Genomic DNA, 19,080 nt, shown 5'->3' on the forward strand with positions numbered 1-19,080 from the left:
GAGATAATCTAATGAGATTTGGATTATGCAAAACAGATGAGAGCATATGCAAAATTCGTAAATGTTATGTTATATTCAAATGTAGTAGAAAAAATGTTTTGAAATCTACTAAATAGCTAGATATTTTACTTCAGTTTTCTTCCTATCTCCAAAACTTTTAATTTTAAAACTGTGTAAAAATTGAATTATATACCAAGACATATAGATTTTAAGGATATGTGAAGCTAGAAACATGTTTTATATTTGCCAGGGAAATGGGGTTCTGTCACAAATTGGGTTGTTAGTATAAACAGTGCAACTCAGTATTGAGGCATGAAGCTCAGGTCTTTAAATTTTATATACCAGAATATGCACACACAAAAAATTCAAGGTATAAATTATATTGGGCTTCATCTTTCTTAATTTCAATCATTCAAAATTCACAAAACACTATCCATAGCCTTTGACATGATTAAAATGAATGAGATCATAAACTTCAAATCAAAATCTAAATAATTAAATAGAAAGAGATGGTAGATCATCTTTTATTAAATAATAAGCCCTAATACGTACCCATGAACTATAAAAACACACACTTTCTATATGTATAAAATATAAAATGAAGCATAAACCATGATCAGTGACTCTAGAAAAGCTTGGGAAATTTAGTTTTTCTCTCATGATTTTCAGACCATCTGTAGTAATGAGAAGGTAAGGCACATAATAAAAATACACATTTACTGAACTACAGACAGTGAAGTAAGATTTAATCTACCTACGTCTTACAGCTGCTCTAAAACTGATGTTCATAAACACTTCAAAATTATATGTAGATGATTTTGGAATGCCAAAGTCAAATAAATTAAGGATTATGTAAACTAACATTGAACATATCTGCACCTCAGAAAAAAGAAAAACAAACAAACAACAACAAAAAACATTTTCCCAATCAAATGAACATGGAATCAAGGAGAGAGTAAGATGAGAACCCTAGAAAAGGAAGATCTGCATTACACACCTATATGAACTTTTGGTCAAAATATATGCATATGCAAATTCATAATTGGACTTAAGTGATTGCTTCATAGCTGTGATTGTGACACCATAAAAATTAACTCAAACATGTCCAAGACAAAGGATTATCTACCTCATGTGGCGAGTCTTCCAGTAGACACAATGGTGCTTCCTGACAAAAAGTTTTATCCATTCCACGGAAACATGCATGGCCTACCACTTGCAAAGGAATACTCATTAGGTCAATCATTTGCTAGTAAAATACCAATTATGCTACCTTAATTAAAGCACATGGTTGACACCTACTTGGCATTAATCTGAGCACTCCAACAGTTGTCAATTTCAAATCATTTGCTAAAAAGCATCCTTGTAATGATCTGCTAAAATTATCTGTATTCTAAAAATATGTACACTAAAATCTATTTTTATCACCTTCTCTAAGTGCTGTGTCTTATTAAGGTAAATTATAAAAATTACATCTTTAAACTGCAGTATTTATAATACACATTCACAATATTATGATAAAATACTATGTCCTTAACTTGCTTTCAAGGATCAGTATAAAAAATAACCAGATGGGGTTGACCATGTATCTTCAATAAGCTTGTAATTAAATCCATGGCCCCTTATTTTGGTCAATGACCATGATATGAAAATACTCAAGATGAATTCTTCTTTCTTTCCCTACTTAATTTTTCATTTATTTATGTGTATATTACTGTAATATCATTACATAGGTGTTTACTATGTGCCCGGCATATTTGGTCTTAAGAGCATTACAAAATCACAGTGATTCCTCCTGATTTTCTTACACCTTTCCTATTACTGGAAAGTAAGACTTAAGTATCTCATCATGTTTTACTGTCTGTCTGGCAGCTATGGAACTTAAAGCTAAATCCTATAGCCACCTAAATGAATTCATCTCTCAGATCCTAGTATGACCATTGTTATATGGCTCTTGCACATTTAGTACTATTTCAATTATTTAATTGTACTTTTGTTATTATTTTATACACCTCAAATATTTTCCAGAAATAGGGATAAACGAAAAATAAATAAATGAATAGGTGAGAGACTGTCACATACTTGACAAGAATCAGTATTATTTGGGTACATCTCCCAAACAACTTTGCCATCGTGACTTCTAGACTCAGGATGCTTTATTTTAGCCCAATATTAAGTTTTCTTATTTTAATAGAATGTTAAATATATGTATAGAGATATAAATATTAAGACCTCATTGGTATTCTTTATCTAGATCAAAACAATTGAATTCCCCTTAAAATCTCCACACATCAGCACATTTTTTTGGGAGCACTATTTTATGTTCCATCTATTTCCCAAACAGTATGATTAATTCATCTAAAATTACATAGCAAAATCATTTTTCTTTTTCAATTTTTATAGCAATTTTAATACTGTTTCTCCATATGAAGTTCATTTTTCTAAATCCTTCTTGAAGTCTAATCAATGTTTCCACACAATCCAAGAGCATATTTGTAACATTTATTAGTTATTAAGTTCAAAGCATTTTAATCATCAGAAAGCTGATTAAAGCCCCAAATAGCCCTACATAATATCAGAGGCTTTGACAAAACAAAACCTATATGTGGGAAAAATTACAAATGATATACGAATGTTTGAATTTAGAGTCAACCGCCGTTTTATTCCATATGCCATCATAAATAACTTTTTAAAAATTATATTTGTCAAATTATAAAGCCTAGCATAATGGAGTCAGCATGGTTTTAGAAATATAATGGTTGTGATTCAAAGCTCAGCTCTAAATCTTAGAAGCTTTCACCTTGAGCAAGTTTCCTAACCTCACTGAGCTCAGTTTGTTAATTAAAAAAAAAAAGGAATACTGATATCTTAATGTGATAATTAAATAAAATACTCAGTGTAAAAGATATTAATATAGTACCTGATGTAGAAACAAGTTAGTTTTCTTTCCATTATATATCGTTAAGAATCCAGCCACAGAGTACATTATATACTTTCAGAAAACATCTACATTTCTCCAAAATCCCTAAGTGGCTAGTTGGCTCATTCAATTCAAAAATTGTTTTTTTAATCATATATTCCTTTTCATGCTCTGACTAATCAGGGTACAGTTGGGAGTACTCCCAGAATTCACAGAAATAACTGTAAGAGATATTGACAATCAGTCAAATATAAAACAATTTGGAAAAAGCTATGTAAAGGGAAACAGTTTGCAATGAGCCATCTAATCTGGACTCAGGATTAGTTAAAAGTAACAAGGTGAACTGATAACTACACCGAGACCTGATGGGCCATGGACATTAGACTTCTGGGTCTGAATTCCATCTTGCTGTGTGGCCTAAGGCAAGTTATTTAACCTCCCGGGGCCACAAATTCCTTGTCAATAAAAACAGTCCCAGTTTTTCAAAAGAATTACATGAGATGCAATACTGAAAGCATGAAACCTGGCACAAAGAGAGTACTCCAAAAAGTTACCTAATTGAGTATAAGTTTTATTAACATTATTATCATCATACCTATTATCACCACTTTGAAAAGATCAACTATTATTGACACCATTCCTATTCTATTGCTGTGAAGATGTTACTTGAAAGTTTACTTAATTACTAAACATCAAAACTAACATTAATTTTATAAATTTTTCAAATATTTAAAAAAAACATTTTTTTGTGTCCTAGCTGTCAAGCACTATGGTAGTTGCTAGCCAACACAGAGCTCAATACAATACAATAGAATACTAGAAAACAAAGAAACAAACAAACACACAACCACAACAAAACTGGACTTTAATTCACATTGCACTCACTTAAGACATTTTGATTCACAATGGCAACCTTGTTCTATGGACTACCAACATAAAACATCTATCTGTAATTATGTTCCAGACTAAATTTAATGTTTATGAAAGAGACTCAGTTAGCAAGCAGCTTCGCTGTGCTTGGTTAAACATTCTTTCCTTCCTTCATTTACTCATTCATTCAATAGTTATGCATTAAGGCCTTCCTATGTTCGAAGTTTTAAGCTGCAAGTCTGAGAAAGATAAAAACCTGAGGTCCATACCCTCGGGAAATAATAATTAAACAAGTAAGGGAATACTTGTTAGGGACACTAAGGGAGATGATACTTGATGAGAGAATAAGTGATTGCACCAGAAACCAGGGATCAGAGAAGTCTGGAGAAGGTGAGTCTCAGGAGATTATTAGAGAGTGGGCAGAATTTTGACAGTGGTGAAATCAAGGAAGGGCAAGTCTAAAGACAGAAGCAAAAAGTCACTGTTTCTTAAGCACTTCATCAACAACACAAAAGAATCGTTAAATATCAAGCTACAGAAAATGGCAGAAATAATCAAGATCATCACTAAAAGAGGACAGAGCAAGAGATAGAGGTTTTGGAGTGATCAGTGGAAAGGTAGGAGTTAAAATTAAGACCAAAAAATAAACAAAGAACTCTTAAAATGCAAGAACAACCTGATTAAAAAAAAAAAATGGGCAAAATATCTTAACAGACACGTCACCAAAGAAGTTATACAGATGGCAACTAAGAATATGAAAAGATGTTCCACATCACATGTCATTAGGAATTGCAAATTAAAACAATGAGATACCACTACATTCCTATTAGAATGGTCAAAATCCAGACACTGACACCACCAAATACTTAGGATGTGGAGCAAAAGGAACTCTCATTCATTGCTAGTGGGGCTAGAAAACAGTACAGCCACTTTGGAAGACAGTCTGGCAGTTTAGTACAAAACTAAACACACTCTTACCATATTACACTACTTGGTATTTACCCAAAGGAGATGAAAACTTAAGTCCGTACAAAACCTTATATATAGATGTTTATAGTAGCTCTATTCATAATTGCCAAAAGTTGGAAGCAACTTTGATGTCCTTCAGTAGATGAATGAATCTGGACTCAGGATTAGATAAACTGTCGTACATGCAGACAATGGAATGTTATTCATCACTAAAAAGAAATGAGCTATCACACCATGAAAAGACATGGAGGTAATAAATATATATCACTAAGTGAAAGAAGCCAGTCTGATTGATTCCAACTACACACATTCTGGAAAAGACAGAACTATGGAGACAGTGAAAAGATCAGTGGTTGCCAGTGGATAGGGGGGAAAGAGAGATAAATTGGCGTAGCATAAAGGATTTTTCGGTCAGTGAAATTCTTCTGTATGAAACTATAATGGTGGATACATATAATCACACATTTGACAAAATGCATAAAATGTACACACCAAGAGCAAACCCTAATGTAAATTATGGACTTTAGGTGATGATGATGTGTCAGGGTAGGCTCATCAATTGTAACAAATGTACCACGTTTGGGGATGTTGGTGGGAGGACGGTGCATGTGTGGGGAGCAGGGCGTAAATGAGAACTCTGTACTTTCTGCTTAATTGTGCTGTAAACCTCAAACTGCTCTACAAATAAAGTCAACAGTTAAAAAGCAAATGCAAAACAAACTGTAAACAAAATGAAAGGGAATAAATGCAAAGTTAAAAAATTATCCAAATTTTGGAGAGAAGGTAAAAGGAACATTATTTGCCTTTTCAATATCATACTCAAATATTGTCTAACAACCCCACCTAAGGGTTGTATTCTCCAGGAAAATGTAATTTTGATGGACGTGCCATTTTCTATTGATTAGGGCCTAGACTCGGTAAAAGTAGATAAATTATAGAAGATTAATAAATTACAAATGATTTTTATCGGTAGAGATGCCAATGATTTTTGTCAGGTAGAAAAGATATTCCCCAAAATTATGCCTTTATTGCCTCATGGAACATTAACAAATCTGCATCTAATTTAGCAATCTAATTTCAGCATTCTTTCTTTTGCTTCAGTCTCCGGAATCCTCCACTGAATCAGCTTTATGATCCTGCTGGTTCCCTCATTAATGAGTTAAATAACTCACTGACATGATCTTACTATATGTATATTTTTAACTTTCAGAAATTTTACTCTGTCCTCTAAAAAGTTAAACATAGAATTACCATATGATCCAGCAGTTCCGCTCCAAGTTATATACCCCAAAAAATTTGAAAGAGGGGACTCCAACAGATACTTTTACACCTATGTTCATAACAGCATTATTCACAACAGCAAAAAGGTGGAAACCACCCAAGTTTCCATCAACTGATAAAGGGATAACCAAAATGTAGTATATACACATACAGACAATGAAAGATTATTCAGCCATAAAAAGGAATGAAATTCTGATTCATGTTACAATATGAACCTTGAAAACATTACCGGGAAAAAAAAAATCTAGACTAAGGGAGAGTTTTTCCAATATTACTACTTAGAATGGGAATGGGAAAAGAAAAAATTGGAATGGGAAAAGAAAAAAACATAACCCTAGGGTGATCAAACTTTAAAGGGCAATCTAGAGGACTGAGAAAAAGAAGAAAACCCTGGGAATGTGAAGAAAAATGGGAATGGAAAAAGAAAAAAAAAATAACCCTAGGGTGATCAAACTTTAAAGGGCAATCTAGAGGACTGAGAAAAAGAAGAAAACCCTGGGAATGTGATTTCCACATTCCCACAGCAAATGGGCAAAAGCTTTGAGATGGTCAACAGCAACAAGTGCCATAGAGGGTCAAGTACAATCAAACTGAACACTCTCAGCAAATAAGGAAGCCATTGAAGATTTTAGCAAAAACATTTTTGGTAGAATAACATATAAAAAGTAAGATTACAGAAGATTAAGATTATAATTATTCTTAACAGCAATCTGCTCCTAGCTCACAAATCTTGAGAGCGCTAAAATACGGTTTTTGAGCCTATCCTGAATTCTTCTTTCTTTCAGTGCACTACTGTCAGCTAAAAACTTACACATAACCTGAGTCTCTACTGTAATCCTTTTTTTTTTAATTGTATTTTTTAGTCGAACTCCGGAGTTATGTTACAATGAGCATCACTGAAAAACTGAAAATTGCTTTTTTTGCATCGTTTTTGATCATTATGTGTTACTATTTCATTATGAAAGTGCCTTACAGATGCTTTTCTGTTAGCTATGTAGCTATATACTATTAGGATTCAATGCAGGTTGCAGCAAGCTTATATATCTTTTAAGAAGGTTTTAAAATTTTACAACTTAAATTAATAGTTTGCATTCAACATTCATTAAAAGATAAAAGCTCATTAGTTAGTATGCTTTGGTTAATGTTTTATGAACACTTCTAAATGATTGCTAGTTATTGGCATTTCAAATGCTCTATATTAAGATAACTATCTTTGAAACCTTTTTATTTTCATTTTCAATTACTCAATCACAATAATTATAGCTCTATCGTTTATTTTGCAATGAACAAATTTCCAGCCAAAACAGACTTCTTTTATCAATGGGAAATTACTTAATTGTTTTTAGACAACTTGGTGACAAATACTACTCATTGTTCATTCCAAATAGCACACTGTTACTCATTATTTGGAAAGTGGATGGTCTCCAAAATTTTCAGTACCAATTAACACCCAAATTAAACTATTTCTTCAAGGCAATAAAACATTTCATAACAAGACATTGAAAATGATTAAGTTTCATTAATGATATTTTAATATTAAGAACAGTTTATAGTTCGTATTGCTGTTAGGATAGCTCTTCTGGAAACCTGTCACATATGCAACCCTTATCTCATTTGGTTTCTTTAAATTATGATAAAAATTAGCATTGAAGAAAATAAAGGAGAGCAGCTCTCATAGCATCTGGCAGCATTATAATTAAAGTTCTGTCAACAGAACTGTTATGCGCCTGCTTTGAAAATAATTTAAATGTAGTCGTTTGTGAGGTTAAAAGTTTCATCTAAGAATTTCAAGATAACAAAATGCCAGTAAAAGTTCCTAGGTTATAGTTCAGCAGTTTTTTTCATATGTCATTTAAAAAAAAAAACATTTTTCATTAAATATTATTTAATAACACCTTATGAATATTTACCTTTTCTAGATCTAGGCCAATATTCCATTTTTATTAGGAGTGCCTGCTAGGTGGTGCAATAGTGCCATACTAAACTATACACTCCATAAGAGTAGCAGTCTGCTGAATTGAAAGTGCCCAACACACTTCTATTATAAAGGCAAGGGTAAAGAAATGACCTCTGTGACATTTTGACAGGTTAGGATATTTGCTTAGCATTATGCACACCGTTAATTTAATTTTCCTATAGCAAGCAATAACAGTGACAAATTACTGGATGGAGAAAAATAAAACTTGGGCATTCTCATCCTTCCTTATTGCCTAATACAATATTCTCCCTCATGATGTTTAATCACCAATGTTTCTGAAATAATAAAGCTAGGAGAAAAAAGGTAAAGAGGAAAGTATGAATGACAAATTATATTGTTCTTCATTTTAAGGCAGAAACACAAAAGAAGTCACTTTGACAAAGAAAAGAGACAGATACAGTATATATTTTAACTACCAGGAACAGATTCTCTTTTAAATTACCTTTATTGTGATTAATGAGTGAGAGAGTTCAGTGATCACTGAATAAGAAAACCACTGGTTATTTTGGCATTTCCATACATTGAAAAAATTATATATATATATCTGAATATCTATCTCTATCTATCTCTAACTCTATGTATCTATCTATGTATCTATGTATCTATCTATCTATGTATCTATCTATCTATCTATCTATCTATCTATCTATCTATCTATCTATCTATCTATCCAATCAGAAAACCTTCCAGCAGCATTTCGGAGTTAAAAATCAACAAGTGTTCATCAGCATGTGTATTAGTTTCCTATTGCTGCTGTAACAAAATTATCAAAAACTTAGTGGCTAAAAACATGACAAATTAGTATCTTACAGTTCTGGAGTTCAGAACATCAAAATCAGAGCCACTATGCTCAAACCATCGCATCCTCAGGGTTGGTTCCTTCTGGAGGCTTTAGGAGGGAGTCCATTCCCTTGCTTTTTTTCAGCTTCTAGAGGCCACCTACATTCCTTGACTTGTGACTTCTAGCTTGTATCAGACAAGCTCATACTGTCTTCATTGCTTCTTTTACTACTACTTACTCTGATCCTCCTGCCTCCCTCTTAAAATACCCTTGTGATTATACTAGGCCCACTTGGATAACAAGGATAGTCTCCCCCATCTCAAGTTCCTTAATTATATCACACACACAATGTCTGTGTAAAATAACATCACAGGTTCTGAATAATGGAACTGGGACATTGTGGGGGAAGCATTACTTAGCCTACCACAGGGTATAAACCCTAAAGATAAATAATATGAGAAAAAAGCAAACATAAAACCATTTTAAGGTTTGTGTATCTGAGATGTAAAATAGAAAAAAATGGGACAATTATGTCTAAGATTATTCTATAATAAGTGAAATCATACTGGAAAGTTAGTAACAAAAGCAACAAAATACAAAGTATAATAAACTATGACAAATTTTAAAGACAGCAGTTTAAATCTCTATACAAGGAAATGTGGAAAACAAAATTGTACTTAAAACTTAAAAAAAAAGGAGTAATTGGCAAGAACTAGCAATAAGCTCTTTTAGCTGATCCCAAATATGACTTTTCTTTCTTGACAGGCACTACTATGTTGCTCAAAAAGAGTTGAAGTCTATTATTAAAACAAACAAAAAAGTAATGCAGCAGAAAGACACAGAAAGTCTGACAGGATCATGAATTGCACTGCAATAATAATTTAATATAATTACAAAGCATGCCTAAACCAAAGAAAGAAATGGATTATATAAACAGTCTTTTATTTCCATGAAAGAGCTCTTATGTATTTCTGATGAGGTAAAGTGCCTGTATATAGATTATTATAATGAACTGTAATACCCAATTTTTACCCCATGATTGCAATAGTTCATATTTTCAATGTGGAAAATCCTACTGATTTAAGCTAAAGGTAAGACTTGAATGGAAAAAAATCAGCAAATATTATAAGCATAACTATAGAGCTGATGCCTCATAGTGTCTAACAAACCATCCTTCTCACTGTTTTAAATGCTCTTATTTCAGTTGTCACAACTAGTACCATATAAATTGATAAAATTAGGATGATTACATTTATTTGACAATTTTGGTGATGCTACTATTAATGTCAATAAATACCACTTACAATATTAATAATGATACCTTACAAAAATGTAAGATAGCAGAATGTAAATCAATACAGAGATATTAGAAATAGGAACAATAAAGCTATAAAATGAGATCATAAAACAAGCTGAAGGAACATATAACCACAGAGGTATGAAAGAGCTTAAGGGACATAAACATGGCTGCCAGTTTTCCTCCACTACACAATTATAGTTTGTGAATAAATGTGAGGTTAGTTTCAGTTTAGCCAGCAATTTACAGCATCAGAACTGAAAAAAAACAAACAACAACAACAACAAAAAAAAAAAAAAAAGGAAAAAGAAAAGCAGGAGGGAACGTTTTTCAATTAGAATTGATTAACATTTCCTGACAGCAGTGCTAATGCCTATGACCTTGATTGCTTCTTTATTTGATAATTAGTTTTGTACACTAGAGGACTAGGTTGCCTTGTCCCTTCAGAAGCTGCCCTACTTCTGTCAGCCACCTGACTTGCAGCTATTCATATTACATTCACCCCCAAGCTCTGAGTTCTACATTATGTTTTCCACAATAAGCAACTTCCAGTTGAAGTAATTAGGTTTGAACTAAAGAGGAAAGTGTTCACCACCCAGAGTCAGTTTACCTTCCATCACCATATATTTGACCCCTCTTTTCCCTCTTCTACTGCAATATATAGATAATATTGTAGAAATATATACTTGAAACCTATATAATTTTACTAAACAATGTCACCACAATAAATTTAATACTTTTTTTTAAAAAAAGTGACAATGTAGCAATATCTTGCCCATCTTGGGAACAGGATCATTAATAAAACTCAAAATCTAAAAATAAATAAAATAAAATAGGGAAAGTGTTGGGTAATATTGAGACTTCCCAAATTTTAGGACTTCCTTTACTTCAGCAGATCTTTGTATGGTAAAGTTCTAGGGAATTATTAATAAATAAACCCACAAATGTATTATAGGGCTACTAACACACTTATAAATGGTTCATTTTCTTTAAGATGAGATTTTATCGTGAAATATTACATTAATTTGCAAATACATGAAAACCGAAGTGACCATTCACTGAGAGTTACTGTGCCAGGCAAAATATTTTATTGGATTTATTTGCTTTATTTTTGTAATTTTTTTTCACTCTTTTTAGGGTACAGCAAATCAAGTATAAAGTAGATACAAGAATAAGCCTGTGTGATATTGTAACTCACACACTGTCCACCATATTGTCTCCACAAACATATATTCTGTATTTGGTCAAATCCATTGCTCTCTGTTTTCCCAACCTCTTGTTTTGGGGGGGGGGGCTTTTTGTTTGTTTTGTTTTCTTAAAAAAATATGCTCTCTGGCTATTATTGAAAAGACAAGATATAACAAAAACTGGCGAAGATGTAGAGAAAAGGGAACTATTGCACACTATTGGTGGAAATTAAAACTGGTACAATCACTATGGAAAATGGTATGGAGGTTCCTCAAGAAATTAAAAATAGAACTACCACGCGACCAAACAATCCACTTCTGGTTATATATCTAGCTCCAAAAGAAACAAAACTATTATCCAGAAAAGATATCTGTATTCCATGTTCATTGAAGCATTATTAACAATATCCAAAGTATGAAAACAACCTAAGTGTCCATCAACAGATGAATGAATCAATATGTGGTGTATATATACAATGGAATATTATCTGGGCTTAAAAAAAGAAGGAAATTCTATAACTTGCAACAACATGAGTGAACCTGGAGGATATTTTGCTAAATAAAATAAGCCAGACAGAGAAAGACAAATACCTCATGGTACCACCTATATGTGGAATCGTAAAAAAAAGTAAAAGTCAAATTCATAGAAATAGAGTGTAGGAAAGTGGTTGTCAGGGACTTAGGAGTGTGGGAAATAGGGAGAGCTTGATAAAGGTACCAAATTTTGGTTATAAGATGAATTCAATCTGAGGATCTAATGTATAACAAACAAGGTGACTATAGTTGATAATACTATCGTATAATTGAAATGTGCTAAAACAGAACTTAAATGGTCTCACAAAAATAAAATTAAAGATAAATATGTGAGGTGATGGATGTGTTAACTCATTTGGGGGAATCATTTCACAATGTACATGTATATCAAATCATCACATACACTTTAAATATCTTACAATTTTATTTGTCAATTATACTTCAATAAATCTGGGAAAAATAAAGCCCAGGTTATTGAAAGAAAAAAAGAGAGAGAAACATCCTCTCATAATATAACTCTTATCCATACATATATACCCTTTTAGTTACCCTCCTGAGACATTACTACTGACCAGTATTTGTACCAGGTAATGAACAACAAGTTTTATCTTAGATCCATTTTTTCCTTAGAAGACATCTTAATGTTATCTATATATCTATAACAACTTGTGCCTGTCGTGACTATTATGCAACAAGTTATCAGGCCATTTATTTTTGACAAGATTAAGCAAATATATAAAATATGACAGCCTCAAAAGACATGTCTATAAAACTCTGTTTTGCAGGGATGTATGAAATAAACATTGCTGAAAGCAAAAAGATAATAATTATATTAAAGTAGAATATTTAAGTCTACTTGATGAGTGTGACTCCAATTCTGAACCTTTAGACTGTGTCTGCACAACACAAAGTGAAAGGAAAATTGGGTTTCATTCAGATTATTTCAGAAAAAAAACAAAACAAAACAACAAATACAAATAATTTGGCTCCTCTGGATAAAAGTCTGTAGAATTTCAAAAATTAAGACTCTACAATAACAACATTATTCAGTCTGCTATTTAACCAAATAAATGTTCTCATGAATCTATTCTTTAAACATTTTTTGCCAACTGTTTTATGGTTACTTTGACTCACTTTGTGCTAGGTAAATAGAAGAATGTGTTTGTTCATTCATTCAATCAATATCAGTTAATATAAGAAATTATTTATTTATATGTTCACTATTGAGTGCCTATGGTCTTGTGTATTTTATGGAAAATGAAGAAGTAGAATACATTATCCTTGACTTTAAGAGATTTATAGTCCATTAGAGAATAAAAAGAATACACACAAAAATATTTTAATTACTGTAGAGGCTATCAGATTTAATTAACAAATAAATGATAGAGATGAAAGACCTGGATTGTAAAGAGAACAGGAAATGAGTCAGAGTAACCATACAAAGGTTCTGATTAGAAGATAAGAGATCAAGATGAGGGATAAATATAGGAGCACAGACTCCAGAGGTTGAATCTGGTCCCAGCAATAAATACTCTAGGCTAGCTACTGTGATAAATCTGTGCAGGGGAATAATAAAAGATTTGTTAAGAATTATGAAATATTTTATTATAATCCTCAAGTAATCCATAAAAAAGTTCTCCCTTTTCTAGCATCCCTTTCTCCCAGGTGTTTTCAACTTGATACAATCAAGTAACTACTGATGGGACCTAGAGAAGATGAGGTATCTGATGTTTGAAAGGCATTCAATATTTATTAAAGAACAGGCACATTAATGATATGTACTGAGCTATGACACATAGGTAGCCTTTATGCAAATGAGAAAAAATATCCTTGCATTGGTTGTCCTAAAATGCAAAATAGAGTTGGGGATGTTTTCAACAGACTGTAACATCTTGATAGTGGTTTCGGATTAGTGTAGTGGTGCCATGAAAGATAAAACAGGGTATAGAGAAAAGTGTAGAGACCGAATAACTCCTCTTAAAGTTTCACCTTGAGAAAATGACATCTCTTACTCTTCCAAAGTGAAGTGCTTTGACTAATCATACTTTCAATTAATGAGTGCTATACTTGTCTCCTGAGTAATATATATTGTATTTGGCAATATATATCATACTTTAGAGCTGTCTTCTACTGATCTGTACTGTATATCTATGTCATTTAGGTGAACTAAAGAAGGCACTGGAAGTGAATTTTGGACTTAATTACAAAATTTTCTTTTAAATTATTATCTAAAAAATGTTTAAATATTGTCTAAGAAAATCAATTATTCAGGAGCTAAATACATGCTTCTATAAAAAAATCAGATAACATTTTCATTATAATTAGATAAAAAAAATAGGCATCATAATTTAAACGCAATGTACAATTGCTTTTGTGACACACTATTTTGATACTAGGAATAAAGGAAAAAATAGTTTCAATCATTCTTTCTCTAGTCTGGGATATCCCCTTAATAACTATACTGTGTTCTAACCATTATTACTAGGTTTTCAATCCAAACCTTGTATTATTACTTAAGAAGAATTTAAGTATCTCAAAAAAACAAAAACAAAAATCAAGAACAACAAAAAAACATGGGCCTTCTTTCTCCCACTGAACTATCATTTCAGCATGTGGTTTTTTAAAAAGGGCACACATCTATATTCTAAAACATCAAAAAGAAAGTGGACTTGATTGAATGTCTTTTGAGAAGCTAAGGGATAATTACATCACACATCACTCAGGAAATTTAATCATACTTTATAGCTGTTTTTGTCCCGAAAGTCCAACTCATCATGGATGGCAGCTGCTCCCCGAATCCTTTCTTTTCTGTTCCTTCCAGACAGGACCCTGCCTGTCACTCCTTCCCACTCTTCCTTTGTTTTTCCTTGCTCTTTCTCTGGGTTACACATTCAGAGAGCTCTATGGCCATATTTTATGAAAATCAATTTTGTTTTTTACAATTCTCTACTCCATACATCATAAAATTAGCACAACAGAGAAAACAAAGATGCTCCTCAGGAAATTGAAAGAAAACAAACAAAACAAACAAACAAACAGTGAACACTTAATATTTTTGAATGCTCATACAAATAATTACATTATAGTAAAAAAAAAATGTTGCTCCATGTATTCATTGCATAAATCCATTTCCTAGGTGGTATCCAGTTAACTGTTCAGAGTGAATACAGTAATTCTTCCAAGATTGTACCTTTTAATGCAGTAATAAAGCTAAATTTAAATTATATAGGCACTGAAATCACTGATTTACCAAAATCTTGGAATTGCATTATTTAATATTAGGGGAGAGCATGCATTTTTTTCCTTAGAGTTACTCAGTATTTTCCAGTTTTAATATTACATTCATTATGCTCTAGTTTAAATTTTGATAATTAAAAATATTAAATTAATTGCACTATTACCATTGTTGTCTCTTGAATGGATCCAAAACTGTTGATAAAAATGTTGACAACTACATCAACAGGAATGCCTGTGAATAAAAATAAAAATAGAGTCTATAATTAGGAGATATGAAAACTTGATCAGAATTTTCATATTTCATGGTTTACGCATTTGATTTTATATTTTTTTCCCAATCCACGAGATGTAAAATTATAAATCAGTTCGCAATTGCTATTAACTTCTTTTTCTAAATAGGTATAATAACACAAATAAAAAATGAGTTAAATTGTAATTTATGATATTTTCATTCGGATATATTTATTTCTTAAATTGTAAAGACTGGGAAAATACATTTGCCTTTCAAAAATTTTCAAATCAGGCTAATGCATTTACTTTAAGAAAATATAAATTATTTTTTTAAAAAGTCATTCTTAAAATACAGTTTAATTTTTTGCATTTTTACAATTATCCCAAATTCTTACTTTACTTGGTAAAGAAGTATTCAATACACTGTACTTAAAATTACTATATTTCTATTTTTAATTCATGAAAATGGAAAGTTAATCAGGAATATAACTGAGTCATTATAAAGATTTTTGCCTGACCTTTCGGAAAATAATTTGAAAGTTCATGGAGTGAGAACGAAGGTATAATGTTGCAAACTTTTTTTTTTAATTCATTGTGGGCTGCTGGTTGGGCTAACAAAGGGTAAATGTGAATTTAGCCTTTCAGCCACATAACCACTGACTGATGAAAAACAGGTGGTGAATCAATATATGGTAGACATGTGACAATCCAGACCATGGCTGTTGTTGAAAGTAACTGAATAGGTTCTGGTAATGAACAAAAACCCTGTTTTTACAACATAGTTGTATAACTTCAGTTGACTAGAAGCAGCTGCAGACTTTTTTTGTTTTTTTTCTGTAAAGGAAAAAAAAATCAAGCTTTATAATGTTAATCTGATCTACATTAATACCTGTCCGTAGGATTACAGTTTTCCAGAGGAAATCTGTTCATATAGCTTTTCCTAACTCATCAAGAGGACAAAGAAAGAAAAGGAAGTTTGCACAATTGTACAATCTTCTTGTGACTTTTATTGCAAGAATGGATTTTGTTCTTGAAAGGTGTGATAAATAGTAATATTTTGTTCAAGTAAAAACAATCTATGTTGTAGAAAACATAGTCACTTTTATTCACACAGTTAGCATGGTTTTAAAACCATATGGCCATCTTTTTTTCAGCAAGAGTAGAGGGAATATTTAATCAATATGAAAAATAATTTTTTTTTATTTTTAATCTAAATACACATCAGAATTGTTCTCTATCCCTAAATCAGTTTATGGCCACTTTCCTACAAACTATAACCTTGGTGTCTGTGAATGAAAGCCAGCTCTGTATCCAGAACCTAAATTTAAATCACTGAGGTTAAGAATACTAAGTACTCAGAAAATCCATTGCAGACGTTAGCTCATTAATTCACAATATACATTAAAAAAAGGAACCACATAAAACTATTAAAATTAATATTTTGCTTATCTTTGAACATTTTTGGCATTAAATTGCTCTGAAACTAAGTATATTACAGGACAGTTACATGTCAATTTAAAATCATTGTTTTGAATGTCACAAGTAAATTATTTTATACAGGTAAAATTAATTTTTAAAATGCAAAGAATGAAGGTATTTGGGGAAAAAAACAAACCTTTAAAATTTGGTCTTATCCTGGGATCATAACTAACCAATAGCCTATTCAAGATATTGCTGGTGGAGTTGGCAGGGACTCGGGCAAGGTCTTCCGCTGACTGCTGGCTGTAAGAGAAAAAAACAAAACAAAATCTTGGTAAGTGTTTAGAAATAGCAAGCAACGAGAATGCGTAATTTTCACTGGAAAAAAGACTTTGCTTTTTGAGAGAAATCTATAAATTATAGCATGATGTTTCCAAGTAGAAGTAAATAAAAAGTAGTAGACATTGTCAGAAGCCCAAAAGATATTTGTTAGAAAAGCAAACAAAAAACCTATTTTAGCACTTAATTTTACCATATGCATCAAACACTGTCCTAAATACTCCAAGTTACTTTATTTTAAGTAAAATTAGACAGACATCTTACTTGTCCTGAAGTAACCTGCAACTGAAATCTAGACAAGCACAAAGGGTGTACAGGCAATGTGATAACAGCAAAGGAAAAAAAAAGGTTTGAAGACTGTATAATAACATTAACCTTCTGCCTAAGCAAAGGAGTATGTGAATACCGTAAGATGGTATGGCAAGAGACATTTATAAAATTAAACTGCCCAAGAAATACACAATGAATGTTCTCATTGAGTACAATATGTCCAAAGGGGTGTGAAAATACATAAATACACTTATTAAAGGAAACCTCATTTAAAATGGAGTCGGGAAGCCCTGCAGGGGGTGCTCTCACGCAAGTACCCCTTCTTGGCAGCCTACAATAACAGGAAGAAGGAATATTAAGAATTATTTCAACAAAGGACAACCCTTTTCACACAGGAATTTTATCTCCTGCGTTTAAGAAAAGGAAGGAGGATCGCTCCTGCCCCAGCAACAATACACTAACCACCGCTCTTGCAAGCTATGATAAAGCAGCACAACCTCAAACTCTTGTTCTTCAATGAACGACCCTCCCCAATTTCCTCCTAAAACCTAGTAAAAGCTAACCTTCACTTTGTCTCTTTGTACTTGCCTATGGTTCACCATAACTTGCTTGTCCTAAATTGCAGTTCTTTACTATTACCAAATAAACTCAGTTTCCACAGTTTTTTTGTTTGTTTGTTTGTTTGTTTTTTGTTTTGTTTTTGTTTTTTTTGTTTTGAGGTTGACTAGGGAAATTGGTAAAAGAAGTTTCTCTATTATCAGATAAATTAAACAAGTATATCTCTATACTCTATAGAGCTATAAGATATTACGATCTCTTTCTTTATATATATAGATATATAGTATATATATATCTGTATATAGCATACATATAGTATATGTCCGTGCACGCGCGTATTTGGTGTCAACTATCAGAAACGGTAAAACTGCCCTGTTTTTCTATTTCAATTAACTTTGGACAATGGATCTGGACTATTGGTACTTGCTTGAGAGCACTTAAAAAAGACACAAACCACACCTTCTCAGAAACCAAATGGAAAATGTTTAGTTGTTTATTATTTGTTTGTTTTATCACCCATGAAATCTTATCATATAATCATTTTCTCAAAACAAACAAAAAAAGAATCCATGAGAATCACAAGGAAGATTAAAACTACTTGGAGCATCTAGCACTGTCCACTCTGTATTGATATGGTAAAGTGTCATTTTTATAAATGATATTAATTTATATGAAGCAAATTTAGATGTATTGGGCATGGCTGTTTTGAAATTCCAGCTCTTACCTATCAGGCAATTCTGTTCTGAGTTAATTGTCATACAATCTGCTCTTAAGATACAATCACTAGATGTGAGATATGACTGATGTTAAGAAATTTGGAAAAAAAATCTAAAAATACTATGAATTGATACAAACTTTTCAAGTAGATATCAGACAAAGTCCAAAACATTAAAGAAAAAAACATGAAAATCAATTAGTTAAACCTCCCAAAGTTGCAGGGGATTATATAGATTTTTAAAATTGCTTCTCATGGTTTTCTCAGCTCCAATACCATATCTGCAGAGAGTTGGGGACTGGTAATAAGATTTTCCATTTCATTGTAGGTTAAACTGTAACCTCCTTAGAGCCAACTGTTTCCTTATCAAAGATAGAAAACTCTAAAGAGAATGAGGGTATGTGGGAAAATTGGATATTAGGAAGCAAATTAGTGTTCAAACTCATCTACAAGGTTTCTCATTCAAAGGATGAAAATAGAATTGATTAATAGCAAAA

General features: G+C 31.9%; 1 protein-coding gene across 2 annotated transcripts in view; it reads right to left on the reverse strand.

Annotated features, from left to right (window-relative positions):
• GLRB (glycine receptor beta) overlaps window positions 1-19,080 on the reverse strand; it is a 56,098-nt gene that overhangs the window by 18,807 nt on the left and 18,211 nt on the right. For both annotated transcript variants that reach the window (XM_074338396.1, XM_074338397.1), the window contains exons 3-4: window positions 16,898-17,004; window positions 15,216-15,283 (exon numbers count right to left, since the gene is read on the reverse strand). In XM_074338396.1, the coding sequence (XP_074194497.1) occupies window positions 15,216-15,283; window positions 16,898-17,004 (175 nt within the window). The remainder of the gene's footprint in view (window positions 1-15,215; window positions 15,284-16,897; window positions 17,005-19,080) is intronic.

This window comes from Rhinolophus sinicus, linkage group LG07 (genome assembly GCF_036562045.2).
Source record: "Rhinolophus sinicus isolate RSC01 linkage group LG07, ASM3656204v1, whole genome shotgun sequence".
Classification (NCBI taxonomy): Eukaryota; Metazoa; Chordata; class Mammalia; order Chiroptera; family Rhinolophidae; genus Rhinolophus; species Rhinolophus sinicus.